General features: G+C 39.7%; 3 protein-coding genes across 3 annotated transcripts; 2 read left to right on the top strand and 1 right to left on the bottom strand.

Moving 5' to 3' along the window:
• Window positions 1-43: 43 nt before the first annotated feature.
• Window positions 44-5578, bottom strand: med20 (mediator complex subunit 20). The gene is made up of 4 exons (XM_076267342.1): window positions 5485-5578; window positions 4527-4672; window positions 1727-1980; window positions 44-575 (listed from the first exon to the last, which is right to left on the bottom strand). The coding sequence occupies exons 1-4, from the start codon at window positions 5496-5498 to the stop codon at window positions 351-353; spliced, it is 639 nt and encodes a 212-aa protein (XP_076123457.1). The 5' UTR covers window positions 5499-5578; the 3' UTR covers window positions 44-350.
• A 233-nt stretch (window positions 5579-5811) lies between these two features.
• bysl (bystin-like) lies at window positions 5812-14231 on the top strand. Its single transcript, XM_076268170.1, has 7 exons — window positions 5812-6204; window positions 7242-7398; window positions 9506-9644; window positions 10676-10809; window positions 12785-12945; window positions 13125-13227; window positions 13532-14231. Exons 1-7 carry the CDS (start codon window positions 5937-5939, stop codon window positions 13881-13883), a joined length of 1314 nt encoding a protein of 437 aa, XP_076124285.1. The 5' UTR covers window positions 5812-5936; the 3' UTR covers window positions 13884-14231.
• Window positions 14232-14348: 117 nt separating this feature from the next.
• On the top strand, window positions 14349-19062 carry ccnd3 (cyclin D3). The gene is made up of 5 exons (XM_076268171.1): window positions 14349-14935; window positions 15190-15405; window positions 15556-15715; window positions 16482-16624; window positions 18402-19062. The coding sequence occupies exons 1-5, from the start codon at window positions 14696-14698 to the stop codon at window positions 18555-18557; spliced, it is 915 nt and encodes a 304-aa protein (XP_076124286.1). The 5' UTR covers window positions 14349-14695; the 3' UTR covers window positions 18558-19062.
• Window positions 19063-19503: the final 441 nt, after the last annotated feature.

The raw sequence follows: 19503 nt of genomic DNA, 5'->3' as shown, positions 1-19503 counted from the left end.
CTGTCTTGGAACCATATGGTTCCCAAGAAAGCAGAAACAAAAATATTGTACTAAAAAAACATACTGTTTACCACAACCACATCAAAATGGAAAGACAATACAGACACATAAATGATACATACTTTGTAATCTGTATATTCTTGTTTATACATTTGCACCTCCTAGGCTTCACCATACAGGCCTACCAGTTCATGTAGAGATGTTTGAAAATGTCAGGTGTGAAAGTTATTCTTGAAGCCTTAACATATAAAACCCAACCAGCAACAGCAGGATGTAAGAGTCCCAGCTTCTGCAGTTTTGTAAGTCCTTTTTGTTGGTACTACTTAGCACATCCCATATAAGTGATGCCCTTAGCGTACACTTGCTCCTGGAATCACTTGCTGCTTTCGAACCTTGCTGAAAAGCTCAAGGTACTGTGTCATGGTGTCTATGCAGTCTGAAGGGGCATACAGTCCTTCAGATTTGGTGGCAAAGACAGACGGCAGTTCCGGAACATTGGCCCCCAAGAAGCTTTGCATGAATTCCTTTATAAGATTCCAACAGTCTCCTGGGACCACACAGGCACAGTACTCCACCTACAGTCATAGGGCAATTCACAGTACAATTAGCAATCACCACACAATCAAGATTAAAGTAAAATATGACCTGTTTCACATCATTCTGACAGCTGTGATTTATTTTATTTTATCTAGGCTAAGTTTACATCAGAAGCCTTATTGCTCAATTTGACTTGATAATTTGCCTCTTAACACTTTTTATGTGGTTAACGTCAGACTCTAGTGAGGACTAGTGAGTCTTGAGCTGTCCTGAGCATGCAAACAATAAATATAAAACACAACACCCTAACTTATAGAAGTAAACAGAGGCTGAATTGTGAGAGTCATTTATAAGTGGATAAGCCAGCAAATTTGTGAGCAGATGATAACCTACTAATTTTCTTGCATTTGTTAATTTCTGAACATATTTTGTTGACCGATTCACTGGTTTGAGTCTAGCTCTCAAATTTTCTGTTGTGCTGTTTGACTATTTGTTTTGTAATGACCAATCAACTTTTGCTTGCCAGTCACATTAATTCCGATATGACCATTGAGAATGCGGTCACATTGCAAAAATAGATAAATAAATAAGATAATAATAATCTGATTTAGGACTACATATGGAAGTGGTCCAAATCAGAATTGGGAAAAACAAGATTCTATGTGACTTGTGCTGTTCAGACCATTATGAACAATATCAGATATTCGATATATTAACTGAAAAAAAAGAAAGAAAGAAAATCGGATTTGGCCAAGCAATATCCTAATTTGATAAGCACATTTCTGATGTTCTTATCCCACAGGTTTACTTTCCTTCAGTGCTCTAAATGAGATGCACCGGAGTCTTTTAAATACACATGTTACAGATATACCTATTCATATTCATATTAACAGCTGTTTGGAGGAATTATTTATTTATTAAGTTTTATTACATTTTGTTCCTTACATCCACCTTGAATCCACCATTCTGCTTGGATCAGTATAATTCTGTCCAACTAAAACAACAGAAAAGTGAAGGTTTCACCAAAATCAAAACCAAGACTGGATTACGTGATCTGATTCAATTTCAGAATCCTTTTTGTTTTTTTGGAACAACCCATCTTCATAATTTGACCAGATTACTTCTGCGCAACTGGGTCCAGAGGAAGATGAATGGGTTTGCACATGCATACAATCCCACAATTACACACCTCCACAGAGATTCCTCTGGCACTGGAGCTCATAGTGACCGCCCCCACCTTCACCAGGAAGTCGCAGTACCGGTAGCGGGTGCCACGGCTCTCCACTTTGTGGCCCTTGGCATTCTGGAAATGGCTCTTGAGTTTCAGCATGAGAACGTCGAAGTTGACGTCAGCCGTGAGACAGGGCCCACCTTCAAATAGGGCCATGCAGCTGAGAGGCGTCTCGGAGTTGTGCATGACGTATAGCAGCTTGGAAGGCTGACCTAGGAACAGTTGAGGCAATGGATACATGAGACATTAGCCTATATACAGAAGAGTCCAGACTGAATAAAAAGACAACTGTCACAGTTGTATTGAATGTTCATATTTGAACTCAAAAGAATTGTCTATGGGTATGTCTGAGCCACTATGCTTGTTTCCAATTTACTGCACAAAAAGGGAATACAACCAGAGGACCATGGATTAAAAAAATGGATTGGAGGTGTATTAGAATTAGATTGAACCTTGGCTCCAGCTTGGGAGAAACCAAGATAAACTTTGAAACAAGACCAGTGAAACCAAATTCCAACATCTGCTCTGCATTCATTGTGAACCAAACAAACTCCGATGGTCATGTACAGGACCACCAAGACATAGCAACGCAACACTAAACATGGCCCCACACCCACACACACACACCCACACACCTCCCCTCCTACTGAAGGGTGAGGGTGTAAATCACAAATAGGAAAGGAACATTTCTATCTGCAACGTGGCACATAGGCAGTGTTAAATAACACATTTTATTTTCAACACACTGGAGCTCCTTAGGGCCAACTCCATAGTTCCTTTCAACACTATAAAAAACATGACCGGATTAACCCTCACCTAGGGATGTAGATGATACAGGGCTCTAACTAAAATGATGGACAAAGCGCAAAGCCACTCAATAAACAAAGTGTCTTGTGCATGAACTAAAGTAATTGTGTGACATGTGGGAGCTTGTGAGTGGGGGGAAAACTTAAGTAAAGTAAAGCGTTATCAAATGCCAAACCATTCAAATTAAGCAGGCTAAAAAACAACCCACTAATGGCTACAAAATTGCAGTCAAAATGCAAACATAAATGATTTATCATATCAGTTACTATGGGTAATGGATAATACGATATGGTACTATACAATAAGCTAGAACATACTGTATATAATATACAATATAACAATACAGTATGGCAGTGGTTCTCAACCTGCAGGTCATGAGAATGTCTGGGGGTCACCACTAAATAAATACACTTAGTATTGCCTGTGCTTTCTCATTCTTGTCTCTGAGGTAAATGGTAGCCTGGCCACGTCTACTAGATCTCCTTTCAGAAGACACTAGTCTGGAACACAATAGTTCACTAGCGTTTACAAACTAACAGTTTGTAAAGTTTAGGCAAAGTGAGAAGTAACGTCAGGAATCCCTGATCAATGATTGGTTAGGTTGGACCAATGGATTCAAAGTTATGCCCATCACCATGCTAGCGTTGTAGATAGAGATGCACCGATATGGAATTTTAGGGCCGATAACGATAACCGATATTTATTGGTTTGTTGTGGCCGATACCGATACGATAACCGATAATATTACTCTTGAAAAGTGATTTGGGGAAAGCATTTAATAAGCATAATTGTATTGCAGTAATTTTACCTACCACCAAATGATGGACAGAACTCATAATAGTCCTCAATAGTACAGCAGTCAACATAACAGTAGCCTAGCCCTAGGCTCCTTTAAGTGAACCTGACGTCAGTGAATTGCGAGTGAGTGGCTAGAGAGTATGAATCGTTTTCATTTAGGACTAAACACTCATAAACGGCTCAGCTGGGAATAAGCTACAGTATAGCGACCAAATCAGAGTTTGTGAGAGAAACTTAGGTTTAGTTTCAACTGCGGGTAACTGAATAAAGCTGCAACTCCTCAGACTGTATCTTATGTCCGTCTACTCTGTTGCGCACAACCTGCTGCAGCAGAAATGAAAGGGGTTAGCCCCGAAGGTTTTAATAACTTATTATGATGACCTGTCTGGAACTGAAGCAGGAATGGTTAGCATATTTCTAGGTAATAATACAAAACCCAAGCTAAAGTAATGCAAATATAATACTAAAACACAACTTAGAACTAGGCCTACTTATGTACTCGTCCCACTAACGAGTTTGTTTATTTGTTTCCCCGACCAGCGCGGTAAAGTGCAAACACATCATCAGCACAAGACGACACTAGATAGGGCTGAGCTCCGCTCTGGTAAGGTTAAATGGCGGATCATTCACGAGAGGATGAACGCATATCCACAGATTTTGTTAGAGTGGTAAAATACATTCACACCGCTGACATTATATTGAGGAAAAAGTATAGCCAACCAAGCTCAAGTAGCTCAGTGTAGCCAGACGGACCTTACGTAGGCCTAAATTAGGACTTTAAAAAATATCGGCGCAAATTATCGGCCAGAATTCTGTTATCGGACCGATAATAATATTTTCATTTTTTCACTTATCGGGCAATAATATATCGGCCGCCGATATATCGTGCATCCCTAGTTGTAGACGATTCCACATTGCTAGTGACTAGACTCTATTCACTTTGTGAATGAGTCTTGCATGCCAGGCTAAAACAATGGTACCACACTGGCACTTTGTACACTAAATCCTCACTAATACCTGACTGCTCTTGTTGTAGGGTGTGATCCATATAGTCACACAATATCTAAGCAAAATAAGAACCACAAGGAAAATAAGGAAGAAATGAATCCTGGTACTAGATATACTTTTCTCAGTTCCAGGAATTTGTAATTACCGCTTGTGTTACCAGTGGCATGATACGTCTCACAGTCCACCCAGAAGCTGCCCTGCTTTACTGCACCCAGCTGCTCCAGCTTCTTGTGCAGCATATCCACTGTCTGCTGCACGCTCTTCCCCTCTGCCACTGGAACTTGGCACACACTGGTGGAAGAAAGACCCATATCACCTGAAGAGGGGATGTCATACCGCAAAATATGTCCACCCACATGTGCATCTTGATTTTGTTGTTTTGTACCAACGGCATTGCACCTGAATATCATAACAATCTAAATAAACATTGACTAAAAACACATACCACCAAGAAAACATTTAAAATAATAAGGTTTTTACAACAAAGGCAGCTATACAGCATGCTCACCCTTACAAAAAGTGTCAAAACCTTACTTTTCCAAGAGTTCCTTGCAGTTCATATGCAACAATGTAGTATTTGACATGAAAAAACAAGCATTGAAACTACATTGTACTGCACTTCACAATAGAAATGCAGTATTTTGGACATGAAACTGTATTGTACTTAAGAAAAACTGCAGTACAAATTAATGTAATAGCAGTTAGTTTTTGTAAGGGCTAAACTAAGTCCAACATCAGCAAGAGAAGTTTGACACGTTCCTTTCGAATGAAGTGGGTACAACGTTAGTCATGCTAGCTACTTTACAGTCCTGTGTTAACGCCAGTGACGGCAGGACCATGCCTACAACGGCTCATTTTACTTAATATATAGAGGGAACATTTTATGTAAGCTAACATCAGTAAAAAAAGAACTGTTTTACAATTTTACTTGTAAGTCTTTCTGCCCTGTCGACAACGGGGAACATAGGGAACATTAGCATAAGGTATCTGTTCGCTGTTATGTTTTTACAATGCATGTATCTACTTCAACAAACCCAACAAAAGTGACACTAGCTGGAGGTAGAGGAACTCTTAGAAGTGAAAGTGTAAGATCAAACACGTACCACGTTACCCCCATCTCTGACAGTAACGTTACTCCTGGAACACACAAAAGATGCTTTTAGAAGAGGAGCCTGCCGCTTCTTTCAAGCAGCTCGAAACACGCTTCCGGTTTAAAAAGGAAATGATGTGGGATACAATTTTAAATAATTCAATTTAAAACGTTTGAAGCTTATATAGCACTTAACAATCTATACAAAAGAAAACACATGTTTATATATATAATGTTGATTATATATATATAATGTTGATAATGTTGTTGTTTTTTCAGATCAGTTTCATTTTGGTGACGTTGCTGTTACCAACCTATTACATCATCAGAAAGTGCCGTTGACACACACGTGTGCCGTGGTGGAAGGGTGCGTGATTTGTTGTTGCGGAAAGTGGGCTACATTTTTGTCCTCCAGGACTCTGGTTTTTAGTGAAGTTTGGCATTTTATGGAACAAAGCTACGGAAATGCCTAAAGCAAAGAAGTCAAAAGGTGGTGGTGGTGGAGGAGCTGGAGAAATGATCGGACTGGCTGAACAAATGCTGCAATCAGACATGGTTCGACCGCAAGGCCGAGTAAAGAACAAGGATCAGGTAAAGATTAAAGAGAACGACGACGAGTACGTTGACGAACGTTTGTCGCGGAAAATCCTGGAACAAGCACGCATTCAGCAGGAGGAACTTCAAACCGAATTTGGGTTGACACCCGAGAAGAAGAAGCCATCCACAGTTTTGGGTGAGTGATGGTCCAAATGAAACCAGGCTACCTAGCTAGTTAGCATGCTAGCGGGCTAAATAAGTACATCCAGCATTTGGTTTGTACCTGGCTGCATCGGTTATAAGGTGACAAGGTCAATAGTCAGAACATGTAACTTTAGCTTTCAATTGTTATACTTTTAGATGGACTTCAGTGTTTTCACGTTGTGCGCTGTTTACAAGACAAATGACCAAATTACTGAGTGTGTGTGTGTGTGTGTGTGTCTGTGTGTCTGTGTCCACGTCTCCACCATCGCATGCATCACCCGCGCATGCATCAAATAAATCTCACCAACAGCGGCTATAAACAATAGTTTTTGCACTTGTGTTATAAAGAATGCAGTCTAACTTGCCATGGTAACAATGGGTACATGGTCACACACGAGCGTGTTGCATTCAGGGTTCCTACGCAGTATGGAAAACCTGGAAAAGTATGGAATTTGATTTTAGTAATTTCCAGGTCTGGATAAGTATGGAAAAAAGAAACAAGGGTATGGAGAAATATTTGTGTTTCTATGCACGTGCCCTATACCTAGCTCTGCTATTTTCGGCTAAAACACTGGTAGACTTTTTTGATTTTGTAAAAGTTACCAAGACATGGATACTGCATTATCTGATAAACTGTTATTGCAAACAAATAATACTGTTTACGGTGATTTCTGAGGCCTCTGCCAGCAGTGCACTAGTCTCCAACATAATGTAGTATGCTGTATCAAATGCGAGTGCACCTTCCAACACAGCACTTCCCCATCGAAAAGTATTCAACAATGGGCAAGTGTTTTCTGAGGGCTAACAAGTTAATAATAAACATTATTATACAGCTCTTCACAATGCTAGTAGAAAACACTCCATTGACAATATATAGAATGCGGTCAGAAAAATCTACCGAGAAGTTTGAACATTTGAGTATGGAAAAAGTATGGAATTTTGAAATGGAAAATTTGTAGGAACCCTGTGCATTGCACTCTGCCTTGTACCCCAATTTTATAGTAAACTCCCTGTGTGTGCATTATCCAGGCCCTAGCACCCAGGATGGAGACTCGGATGAAGAATGGCCAGCTCTTGGAGCTGCAGGAGCCGGTGAGGACGAGATGGCAGGCGATGGTGTGGTGGAGGTGGACCCAGAGGATGAAAAAGCCATTCAGATGTTCATGAGCAAAAATCCCCCTGTCAGGTTGGCCAAAAACTGCTTACATGTCCTTGTAAAGATTTAATTTGTGTTCAAGTTCATTTTAATTTACGCTTTCTTTTAGGGCTGCATGATTTGGGGAAAATATCTAATTGGGTCATTCCACGTCAATTCAACCAGGGCCCACACACTTAGGCCTTAAAAATTCTGAAAAAATTACCAGGTGTACCTATGTTACCCAGGAGACACACTGTAAAATGTATTTTATGTAAGCTCAATACTTTCCAAGATACAGCCAGTTTTACGGGGGGAGGGGGGGTGTCGTTTTTTTTCGGCCTCTTATTTTTGTCAAAGTTCACAAGCCCATAGAGCAAGAACTAAGCCATGAGGCTCAAATTGTGCATGCTGGTACATAAATAGGAATAGTATGTAGCAAAATTGCATTTGGTCTGGATGATCCTGCATGGTCATAGCTGTCCCTCAAAGTTGATCAAAATGTTATTGGAGTTTTTGGTTGGGCTCTGTTTAGGCCTTCAGAAGACATATTTGTACTCAACATAGGCTCTTGATTTATTTTCCTTATTGAGATAAGTAGAAACACTCACAAAAAGCAATGAACAAAAATCATTTTTGTTCTCATTTTCAGAGCACCCAAACACCTTGTGGGAATATACAAAGATTTTTTAAATGTCTTTCTTTATTCTCCATGATCCCTTCTTTTTAAAAACACCAATTTGACTTGTCTTATGCAAATCTTTCTTTTTTATTTTCCACCCTGAACATGGGCAAAATGCACCATTGAGATCAATATGTTTTGTATAGTTACCACAGGTTGCTCTATACAACCACAGGTGGCACTGTGGTAACTCTATATAAAACATATTGATCTCAATGGGGCATTTTGCCCATGTTAATGTTCATCGCCCTAACGTGGCGATTTTGCTACATACTATTCCTATTGATGTGCCAGCATGCAAAATTTGAGCCTCCTACATGGTTTAGTTCTTGCACTGGGGGCTTGTGAATTTTGACCAAAAAAAGAGGCCGAACAAAATCGACACCCCCCTCCCCCTGTAAAACTGTCTGTGTCTTGGAAAGCATTGATCTTACATAAAAGTAATTTTACAGTGTGTCTCCTGGGTAACATAGGTACACCTGGTAATTTTTTCAGAATTTTTTGAGACCTAAGTGCGTGGGCCCTGGTTGAATTGACATGGAATGACCCAATTGTGATTTTTCTGACAGATATTGCAGTTGCAATATGATTTTGAATGTCAATTCATTGATTCAGTTCAATATTCCAAATGTCTCTCGAATTTGTGCCAACCCTGATTGGTAAACACACCCAGTGCACAAGAAGCACAGCACCCCCCACCGACTGTGAACCTCACCAATCAGAATTTCTAGAAGTGACATAGTCAAGGAGGATGAAATTAATATAAAAGTCAGAAATGTGACAAAATTAACTGTGCACGATTACTTGTAGCTTTTGCGATTAGGTAATTGCGTTGTTTTATACTACTATTTATATTATGATTGCGATAATTGTGCAGCCCTAAATTCTTTCCCTTTGCCTATGCTTTGGACGAAAATGTCTATTAATACAGGGGTTCCCAAACTTTTCCACGACAAGGCCCCCCAAATACCACTAGGTTCTGGCCAAGGACCCCCTTAATGTGTTATTAAACCCATCGACAATACTACGGCAAATGTAAAAATACATTAAGCTAATCCTAATAATTATTTTAGCCACAAGCACTTCGCGATAGAGCATACAGTGTGTAAAAATTGTATTTGGGGCTTTCTGCTATATGAGAGCTATCGCTCTACTATTATTCAGTCATTATCATGGAAAATATAATGTCCAGATATGCGACACAATATTATAATGACATTGTATAACAACCCTCATAGTAATAGGTATATTTTAAATTTTCAAATGTATTTATTTGTTCCTTTTATTTTTCCTTCCAACTTGCTGAGGCCCCCCTGGCAACCCCTCGCGGCCCCCCAGGGGGCCCCGGCCCCCACTTTGAAAACCACTGTATTAATAAACATGAACATGGTAAAAAAAAGCAATGTAAACAAATTGTCTGGAGTTTGTCGTGATTGTGTCTCACATAGATTTCTTTTTGTTTGTTTGTTTCTGTAGACGGACACTAGCTGACATCATCATGGAGAAGATCACAGAGAAACAGACCGAGGTGGGAACAGTGATGTCGGAGTTGTCAGGACGACCCATGCCACAGCTTGACCCAAGAGTGGTTGAGGTTTACAGAGGTGTAAATAAGGTGAGTTTCTGCCATCAATTCTGCCCTGTGCGACGTCACCTTTGATATATGTCATAGGAGATTTCCCAAAATTCTGACATGTTAGACTTTTTGTTGCCGTGTTGTAGGGCATCAGAAGCAACAAGCTGCTGGTTGTTGTGTCTGTTACACCAGAAGGCCTGTTCCTTGTACCTGACCCTCATATTCAGGACCGATGTTGGATTTTTCATTTATTTATTTTGCTTGGCAAAATCAGACTTAAACGTGCACCTAGTATACAAAGCACTTGAGTAAAGATTACTTGAGAGTAATCAAGATTAAATTTTTTGGCCATATAGCCCAGCCCAAGTTGGTGCTGAAATAAGTAAATAAATGAGGAAAGGGAAATTTGGTCTCTGCATTTATCCCAATCCGTGAATTAGTGAAACACACTCAGCACACAGTGAACACACAGTGAGGTGAAGCACACACTAATCCCGGCGCAGTGAGCTGCCTGCAACAACAGCGGCGCTCGGGGAGCAGTAAGGGGTTAGGTGCCTTGCTCAAGGGCACTTCATCCGTGCCTACTGGTCGGGGTTCGAACCGGCAACCCTCCAGTTACAAGTCCGAAGCCCCCCCCCCCCAGTCGTTTGATCCCTCATCAGATAAATATTTCACAAAATTTCCAGTCATTCCTACATTTTTGTCCCAACACCTCTTGTCACCCATTTCATACCATTTCAGGTTCACTGTCACAGACTGACTTATTCCATTTAACAACTGCTTTGATTACTCTTTTTTAATTTTCATCTCACTTTCCCTGATTCTATACACCCATGTATATGAATGTCATAATGTTCAAGTGTACACCAAAGCAAATGGGTTTCATGTGAGGCAGTCCCATGGATTGTGATTAATTTCATAAGAGTAACTAAAAAACAGCATAGAAGCTGTTTTGCGTTACTTGACACATTTGACATGCATTTGTACATAAGTGTTAAATTGCTTTGAAGTCCAGTTGGCTTATGCATTGATTAGATTGACCTATAGTTTGACTGCGTTATCCTTGTTAGGTTTTATGCAAGTACCGCAGTGGGAAGCTTCCCAAAGCTTTCAAGATCATCCCAGCACTAGCCAACTGGGAACAAATTCTCTACCTGACAGAACCGGAGTCTTGGACTGCTGCTGCAATGTATCAGGCCACCAGGTATGTTTGTGCGAGACTTACCAAAAACAGTTCTATTTGATAACAGGTATTTCCAGTGTATAAGCCGCATGACAGTGTATTTATTATGCACGCACAGAAATAGAAAATGTGTATTGACTGCACGTATGTATTATCAAAGAATCAAAATCAGATCATGCTTTAACTGTAAAGAAGAATAAAGAAAAGAAATACATTCCCAAGTATAGCCTGCCCTTGTCTACCTGTACCTCATAGCTGAAGAAATTTTGCTAAATCAATGTATATACCTCAGTTATATACAGTATGATGTATGGATTGTGATTGGTATGAGGATTTTGGTGTTGAGATGTGTTGTGTCATGAACCATGAGTGCTGTTCTGCCTTGAATCAGAGCTTTGCCAGTAGGGAAGGGAATACCGCTATTGCTTTATTCTACAGATGTCATCTTAGAATATTAAAGACATATTTGGCAATTTGCTATATTTGAAGCATTTTTTCGTGAGCAACTAGTACTGGCATAATCTTCAAATTAATTTCTCATGAAGGGTGTCCACAGGGTTTTAAAAAGTAGTAAATGAACTTAGCAAAAATTAAGGCCATTAAAAGGTATTAAAATGTAGTAATCGTGATTTTACAGGGTATTAAATTTCGCAACAAATGTTTAAACAATAAATATCCAAATCGCCACTCCTTCTGTATGCATTGCTGCAAAATCTTTACTTGGGCAGTAGGCTAGTCTAATATCATGGGCGAATCACGGCTGAAGTAATACTAAGTAATCTTTCACTTGCACATTGTTAAGGCACAACACCCAGTCATCTTGACGTTGTTTTGTTTTTGAGTCAGCAACAAAGTTCAAAGTACCAAATCCTCACAGACCCTCTGATTTTTCAGAATATATACATAAAGGTTATGTTATATAGGCCTAATCACTCACAACACACTGGATAAGCCCGGTAGCCCAAGCAAATCGGTGCATACGATACAAGCGAATCGGGCTAACATTTTGATTATTTGTTAAGTTTAAAGTATTATTCCAAATCAGATCAGTTGCGTCACTTGACAGTGAAGTTAGTATGAGGTCAGATGTTTAAGTTAAACTGCATACATGTGACGTTTATTTGTAAAAGTACATGTTCTGAACACTGTACAAAGAGAAATAGGCACTTTTGCATCATTCTGCTTGCTCTACGGTTTTGCCACATTGAGATGGTGCGTCAAAATAATACCTGGAAACGTTGGTGTCTAGGCCGATGACAGTTCAAAATAAAAGTTTTCAGCACACCAGAAGGTAATTTGTGAGCTGTAAGTAAGTGGGATAATAGACTCTGAAGTTTGCCTCCAAAAAGGACCCAAAGCTGTCATCTTTGCCTATATAAGGAGATCCTGGAGATAACCGAAGCTAACTACTTCCCCGTCTTAACATACCAAAAATCACAAAACCCACTCGAAGTTGGATGACAAAAGTGTGTAGGGTAATACGTCTACATTTCAGACTTCTTTGGGTTTTTGCAAAATTGCAAGTACTGGTACCCGGATCTACTCATATGGGCAAACATGACAGTTTTTTTTGTAGGGGAACTTCAGAGGTCTCTACAAATAGGATAGAATCTGATTGAATAGAATCAGATGGGTATGAACTGAAATTCAAAATCAATTAATTTCATACCCCCTGATCAATATGTTAAACTAACTGCTTCAAATTTGGTTAAGAAAGGTTTCACCGATGAAAATCACTGTGGTGAAGTTTTACATTCTTTTGTGAAGGTATTAAAAAAGGTATTTAAGGGTATTCAGGTTACTTCAGGATTTCTGTATATACCCTGTCATGGTATATGGTCAAACAAAGCACTAGATTTCGACACAGACTCTGTACTGCTTTTTTAGTACATTCACTTCAAAAATTACATTAGGTAGTAAGGCATAAATTGCTTTTTTCTAGTCCTGGAGTCATTGCATATGTTTTAAGAGGTAATATTGTTTTTGTCTTCTGCAGGATATTTTCCTCTAATCTGAAAGAACGAATGGCCCAGCGTTTTTACAACTTGGTGCTATTGCCTCGAGTACGAGATGACATTGCTGAATATAAACGACTAAACTTCCACCTCTACAGTGCCCTCAAGAAGGCCCTCTTTAAACCTGGAGCATGGTTTAAAGGTGAGACCCTATACAAGATATAAACAAACCACTGCAACTGATCTGGATTGCAACAACCAATTCACTCAGCTGTGGGTAGAGTACAATACAAACCACACGGTGGCAGCATTGCTCTCTACCCAACTTATAAATATTACAATGGTGTGTCAATGTCAAACCACGGTTCTGTCTTTCCCCAGGTATATTGATCCCATTGTGTGAATCTGGAACCTGCACTTTGAGAGAGGCCATCATCATTGGCAGTATCGTCACCAAATGTTCCATCCCAGTCTTGTACACCAGGTATGGCCTGTTCAATGTCACTTTACAATAATGTTTTAGATGTTTACATTTTTACAATACATTTTGCAATCTTGAATTGATAACCAAGCAATAAGAAAGCACAGTACTTTAATTAATCCATTGAATAGATGCAGAATGTTATCATTTATTTGTTTGTTTTTTTGCTTGTCTACAACTTGCACTAGCCATGCATATTAGTAAAACTAGACTAGATTTAAAACCAAGACGTTATCTAAGAAGTGCTTGGCAACCAATGAATATTTCCACTGTATCCATTCATTGACTCATTCTATCTTTCTTGAAGTGCTGCCATGCTAAAGCTGGCTGAGATGGAATACAATGGCGCAAACAGCATCTTCCTGCGCCTGATGCTGGATAAGAAGTACGCACTGCCCTTCCGTGTTCTGGACGCCCTGGTAGCCCACTTCCTCTCATTCCGCAATGACAAGAGGGAACTTCCTGTATTGTGGCATCAGAGCTTGCTCACGCTCGCTCAGCGCTACAAGGCTGACCTGGCCTCCGAGCAGAAGGCAGCACTGCTGGAGCTGCTGAAAGTGAAGACACACCCGCAGATAACACCTGAGATCCGGCGAGAGCTCCAAAACTCTGAGTCACGTGACCAAGAGACTGCCATGCCTGTCATGGCCATGGACTGAACATGTTTGTTCTTGTGTTTTTCTTTCATCAACCTCTTCCTGTAATTGAGTTCAACAGTCTGCTGTGACTGCAAGTTGGAGAAATGTGTTGGAGAATATGAGTTATTGTACATGGATATGTATGATTATACATTATCATATGCAGGGAGGAACTTCACACTCGCCACTGGTCAATATGAATAAGGTTTGCATTTTTAAGTGCCTTTCATTGAGGTCAAAAGAGGACAATATGTAGTCATATCAGTCAGTTGAAGACCAGTTGCCGTCTGTGTGTGAAACTGCTTCTGCCCTCTGCCCTGTTACCAATAATAGAGTGAAGAATAAATGACAACCTGACCCTTTACTCAATGTTGCTTGACCTACTAGAATATTATTACTATTAGAAGATGCCATACTTGTATTAATGTGTAATATTGCATAGGTAATTCTGCTTTAAATTGTAATGGAACGTAAAGAAACACCATGGAACGCTGCCCACGCGACTGCTGAGAAAAGTTGAAGGGCACGAGGACAAGTAAAATTCTAGCCTGCCTTGAGTGGTGTGGTGTATATTTTAGTGTTATTCGCCAAAGTAAAGTAAGTGGTTAAATAACAGACGACGACAAAACCAACTACTAACCCTACAAGACGATTTAGGGTTTTCTTACTACGTCGACGGCGAATATTTGACTTGCTCAAAGGTTATGGCGCGGCTCTGTTAGCAAGTGATTAGCGGGCAATGTAGGTTCGTTAGCTTGCTAATGTTGGTACAAGGTTAAACATTTCACCATTTTATTTATTCGTTTAAGATTAACGTTAAACATTGAAGTCTAATGGAGTTAATGTGCTACGAAAATGGAGGATTTGATTCGACCTCTGCCAACGCATCAGATCCCAACAACCCCTGCTACATACGCGCCTCCTGCGACCCTGTTTTGACAAGGGATCACCGAATTTGGAGAAATCTTCTTGTATTAGAAAAGCTCAGCCAGACATCAGATACTTTCTTCGGCTCTGTTCAAACGGACATCCAACCTTATATGCGACGAATTTTGGCGGTGTGGATGTTGCAGGTAGGCCTATGGAACAAAATAATCTGCTAATTATAGTTTTGAGGACGTTCGCTAGCGGTTACACGTTAGCCTAGCTGTAACGTTGCCACTCATTTGATAAGAATGGGCAGATATTTTAAAATGTTGCTGCTTTATGGACGTTTAGAACTAAACTCAGTGTTTAGAACAAAATTCAGTTCACATAATAGGGTGTTATGTTTAAAGAAAGTTCCCCTATTTCCTTCTGTGTTTTTCGGTATATATCCCCCCCACAGGTTTGTGAGGAGCAGAAGTGTGAAGAGGAAGTATTCCCACTGGCAATTAACTACCTGGACCGCTATCTGATGCGCTATCCCATTGAAAGGGGCCACCTACAGCTTCTCGGGACCGTCTGTATGTTTGTGGCCTCTAAACTCAGAGAGACTGTTCCACTAAGTGCATCCAAGCTTTGCATCTATACTGACAATGCCGTTTCAATCCCTCACCTCCTGGTAAAGTTTGCCAAAGATAAAACATACTTAATGTTAAATCTACTATAATTTTTTCCAAAGTATTGTTAAACCCAACCATGGCTCCCACAAGTGATGTAGTTTAAGTTATGTAGTGTTGAGATGTTTACAGGTATTACTTGTTTTTAACAGCACTGGGAGATGATTTTGGTATCCAGGCTGAACTGGAATCTTGCCATAGTTTTGCCCTCTGATTTCCTGGAGCCTATTCTGGCAGGTTTGCCCATCATTCCGCATGACCTCCATGCTCTACGCAAGCATACTCACTCTTACATTGCTCTTGCTGCAACAGGTAGGGTATCATCCTGTCTCCAACAGTACTCACTTGTACAAGGCAGGGGGAAACAACTGTCTGCCTTTAAGCATACCATTGAAACACCCTGTTAAAACAGTAATGAGAGTACAGCCCCAGGGGCAGTGAGGATATTGCATTAGAAAAAAGTGGGTGAAAAAAAATGCAATGATGTTTCCTACCCTGTCAGAAAAGAATAACGGGCGTGTGGCAGCCATATTGTGAGATGTCAGCGCATTCTTTTTCATGCTGGGTCATGGTAATCCTGCATTGTGTGCCATGAAAGGCTCCTGTCTGCAGCTCTCTTTTCCCACAAGTCCCTACAGTTAGCTGGAGGCTGCGCTGGCAACAGTGCTTCAGCCACATAAGTATTAGATGTGCTGTCACACAATCTGTCAGACAGGTCCATTTGGCTGTCTGCTGTCTGTGGCTGGCTCTTTTGTCTGAAGGCGTTCCTTGCATACAGCCTAAAGGCAGGGAGTGGGTCATTGGGCTGTGGGAAAGCCTTAGCTTTTTAGCTGTTCCTTTTATCTAGTGAAGGTGAATAGACACTGGCAAGATTTTCCTTCTCTGTAGTGCTCAGCAACCTTTCAGTAGAGGCTAATGACCCCTTAGTAACACTGATGTCATCTATGGTTGCCCTCTACTCTTATCCTCAGCACAGAATTATGGTTAACCTTCGTGTCTCAGACACAGTGATGCACTTTATGGCTTTCATAAACTGTGAGTAAGTGTACTGAATATGTGTCTTTCCTCTTGTTTTCAGAGTTAAAGTTTTCAGTCTTCTTGCCCTCTGTAATCGCTTGTGCCTGCGTTGCATCTGCTGTTCGGAGGCTGAAGCTCTTGAGTGGTGGCCTGTCTTGTGACACTCTTCTGCAGCTGCTGGCCAACACCTTAGACACAGATCTGGTAAGGGAATGGGCTTTAGTGAGAAAGAGAACCTTGGCAAGTAAATGTTTGTTTACAGTATAAAGTATATCTTTCTCTCTATGTACAGTACCCTCCAGAATTATTGGCACCTCTGCTGAAGTTGACTAAAAAAACGGTATAAAAAATAATCTGTTGGTGATTTATTGTAATCTCGCAATGAAAACAAATAGGAAAAATCCAACCTTGAAGGGAAGCAAATTTATTTTGAGAAAAAGGAAACATTTTATCAAGAAATAAATATTTTTAACAAAAACATGTTGCTCACAATTATTGGGACCCCTGAAAAATCTTATATACCAAACCTAACATAAGCATTTTCCTATCTAATTTCAATTTATTTAAGTTAATGAGAGTGTCTGTGAACTTTCAACTTTCAGTAGTTTATGACTCTCTTTTTTTACTATGGTATGAAAATAGTCACACAGAGGCTAACATTTTCAACATCGGAAAGACAAGATAATACACTAAACTTAAATAAAAAGAAAGTGTGTTGACATTTGTAAGTCAGAGAATGTCTATGAAAACTAAGGACTTTGTTGAAAATGCCTATATTTACAGTTAAAATAATGATTAGAAGGTTCTAATCATCTGGAAATGTGACAAACATGCTTGGACAAAGACCCAAGGTTATCTTGCCCCCACATACAGTATGGAGGATGGTAAGATAGGCAAAACATTCCATAGGAACCACCGTTGGAGATCTACATAAAAAGGTATTATCTTGGGGTCACCAAGTCCCCCAAAAAATATAAAAAAATGACCTCACTGCTAATAGATTATTTAGAGGGCATGCCAGGTAAAAGCCTGTCTAGTCATTTAATTACTAATGTAAACGGCAGGAGTTACTGAATGGTACAGTGACTTTGTCTGGAAGTGTGGTCTATTGTCAGATAAAATGAAAATTGCGCTCTTTGGCTAGAAACACTTTAGGTGTGTTTGGCATACATAGAAGAATGACTATACTAAAAAGAACCCCAATGCCTAATGAGAATTATGGTGGAGGGGCTGTGCTATTGTGGGGCTGTTTTTATTCCCAAAGGCCTTGGGAACCTAATTAAGGTGCAGGAAAAACCTGAACATTTTCAAAGGAAATCTGTCAATCTCTGCCAAGACAATAAAAGTTGGTCATGATTGGACCATTCATCAGGTCAATGAACCAAAGCAAACATCCAGATCAAAACAAATATGGTTTGCTGAACACAAAATCAAGCTTCGGACATTGCCATCTCAGTCCCCTGATCTAAAGTCCATAGAAAAACAGTGGGTGAGCCAAAGAGGATAATGCATAAGTGTGGACCTAGGAATCTGGGGAGATTTTGTAAAGACGAACGGTCTTAAATCCCTTGCTTTGTATTCTCCAACTTTATGGGGTGTCATAGAAGAATATTACAAGCTGTGTTATTGGCAAAGGGAGGCTTAAGAAGGTATTACAAGCAGGGGTGCCAATAATTATGAGTGACGTGTTTTTGTTAAAAATATTTATTTCTCTGAGATTTTCATTTTTCTCAAAATAAATTTGCTTCCCTTTAAGGTTGGATTTTCCCTATTTTTTTCATTGTGAGATGACAATAAATCACCAACAGATTATTTTTTTTACCGGTTTTTAGTCAACTTTAGCAGAGGTACCAATAATTCTGAAGGGTGTTGTATCTAACTATTGATCACAGCTATCAAGCATTAAATCTAACATTTTGTATTTGTTCATTTGCCAGTTTTAGTTGCATTGTATTTTTCCTTTTTTACACCTCTCATTCAGAATGCACTCTGCAGCTGTTTTAATCAGCTAGAAGTTGTTTTGGACCTTAGCTTGCCCACCACGGCTGAGGTGAAGTCTCGAGCCAACTCTCCTAACTCAGAGGTCAGCAACACGCCTACAGACATACAGGATGTCAAGCTGTCTCCACTGGGTTAGATCGGAAATGTCCACCACAGAGAGTTTTGTCATTACATCTTTGGGTCTCTGATGCACTTGACATGTGTTTGTCAGCCATAGTAAGTGGAGTTGCACACAGTGGAGGGACTAATAACTATGAGATATTTATGAAAAACAGTACAAAAGCAGGTGCCTGTGAATAAGAATTGAGACATTGAGGAGTTAATTTCCTGTTCCTTTAGATAACTTTAAATCAGTTTGTGATTTTAGTTTACTATAGTTTTACCAACAGGTTTTACTTTTTATGTGTACCAGTTCACTTCTTTGTAGCTTCACATTAGATAGTTGTTCTTCAATGGCTGCACATTACTGTATGCACATTAGAAAACATGTCTGGGAAGTATCCGTGTGAACATGTTCTCTGTAGCAGATGGTCTTCACTGAGGCAAATATTTGTATTGTGTTTCAGCCTGTGCTCTTGGTAAACATTTGATCTTTCAAAAGTACATGAATTCTTTCTAAAATGCTGCTCTTCTATGTTTGGTCTGTCATTATATATATGTAATAAAATGTATCCAAATGAATTTCCTGTTTGAATCGATTCCTTTGGGATAAAGGTGTGTTCTGCAACTTTTAGAGTTCTGTCTTGGGCTCTTGTCATAGAGCTGATGGCTGATTTGTTTGAGATTCATTAAAAGGAATGCCAACTGAAGCAGAAACCAGGTTGGCAGTTTTTTCATGCGCAAGATGAAAGTAAAATTTGACCATAAAATCACCGTACTTCTTTTTCTGAGACATGCCTGTTTTCATTTTTATATGAACTAGGAGGAATCTAGAATACAAACAGTAACTTAACCTCATGAGAAGACTTACACATTATCCTCACATAATAGCTTACATAGGTAAGGTAATCATAGTAAATGTCAGCTTTTTTTAATAGCACTTAATAAATGGGGTCAGTAGTGTGCGGCCTGAATTTGATATG

This window comes from Alosa pseudoharengus, unplaced genomic scaffold (assembly GCF_046254945.1).
Source record: "Alosa pseudoharengus isolate Yale_2024_CS ecotype anadromous, Long Island Sound unplaced genomic scaffold, YU_APseudo_1.1 YU_APseudo_1.1_scf_5, whole genome shotgun sequence".
Lineage (NCBI taxonomy): Eukaryota > Metazoa > Chordata > Actinopteri > Clupeiformes > Clupeidae > Alosa > Alosa pseudoharengus.
Note: the sequence above shows the minus strand (reverse complement) of the source record. Positions and strands in the feature narration are given on the sequence as shown.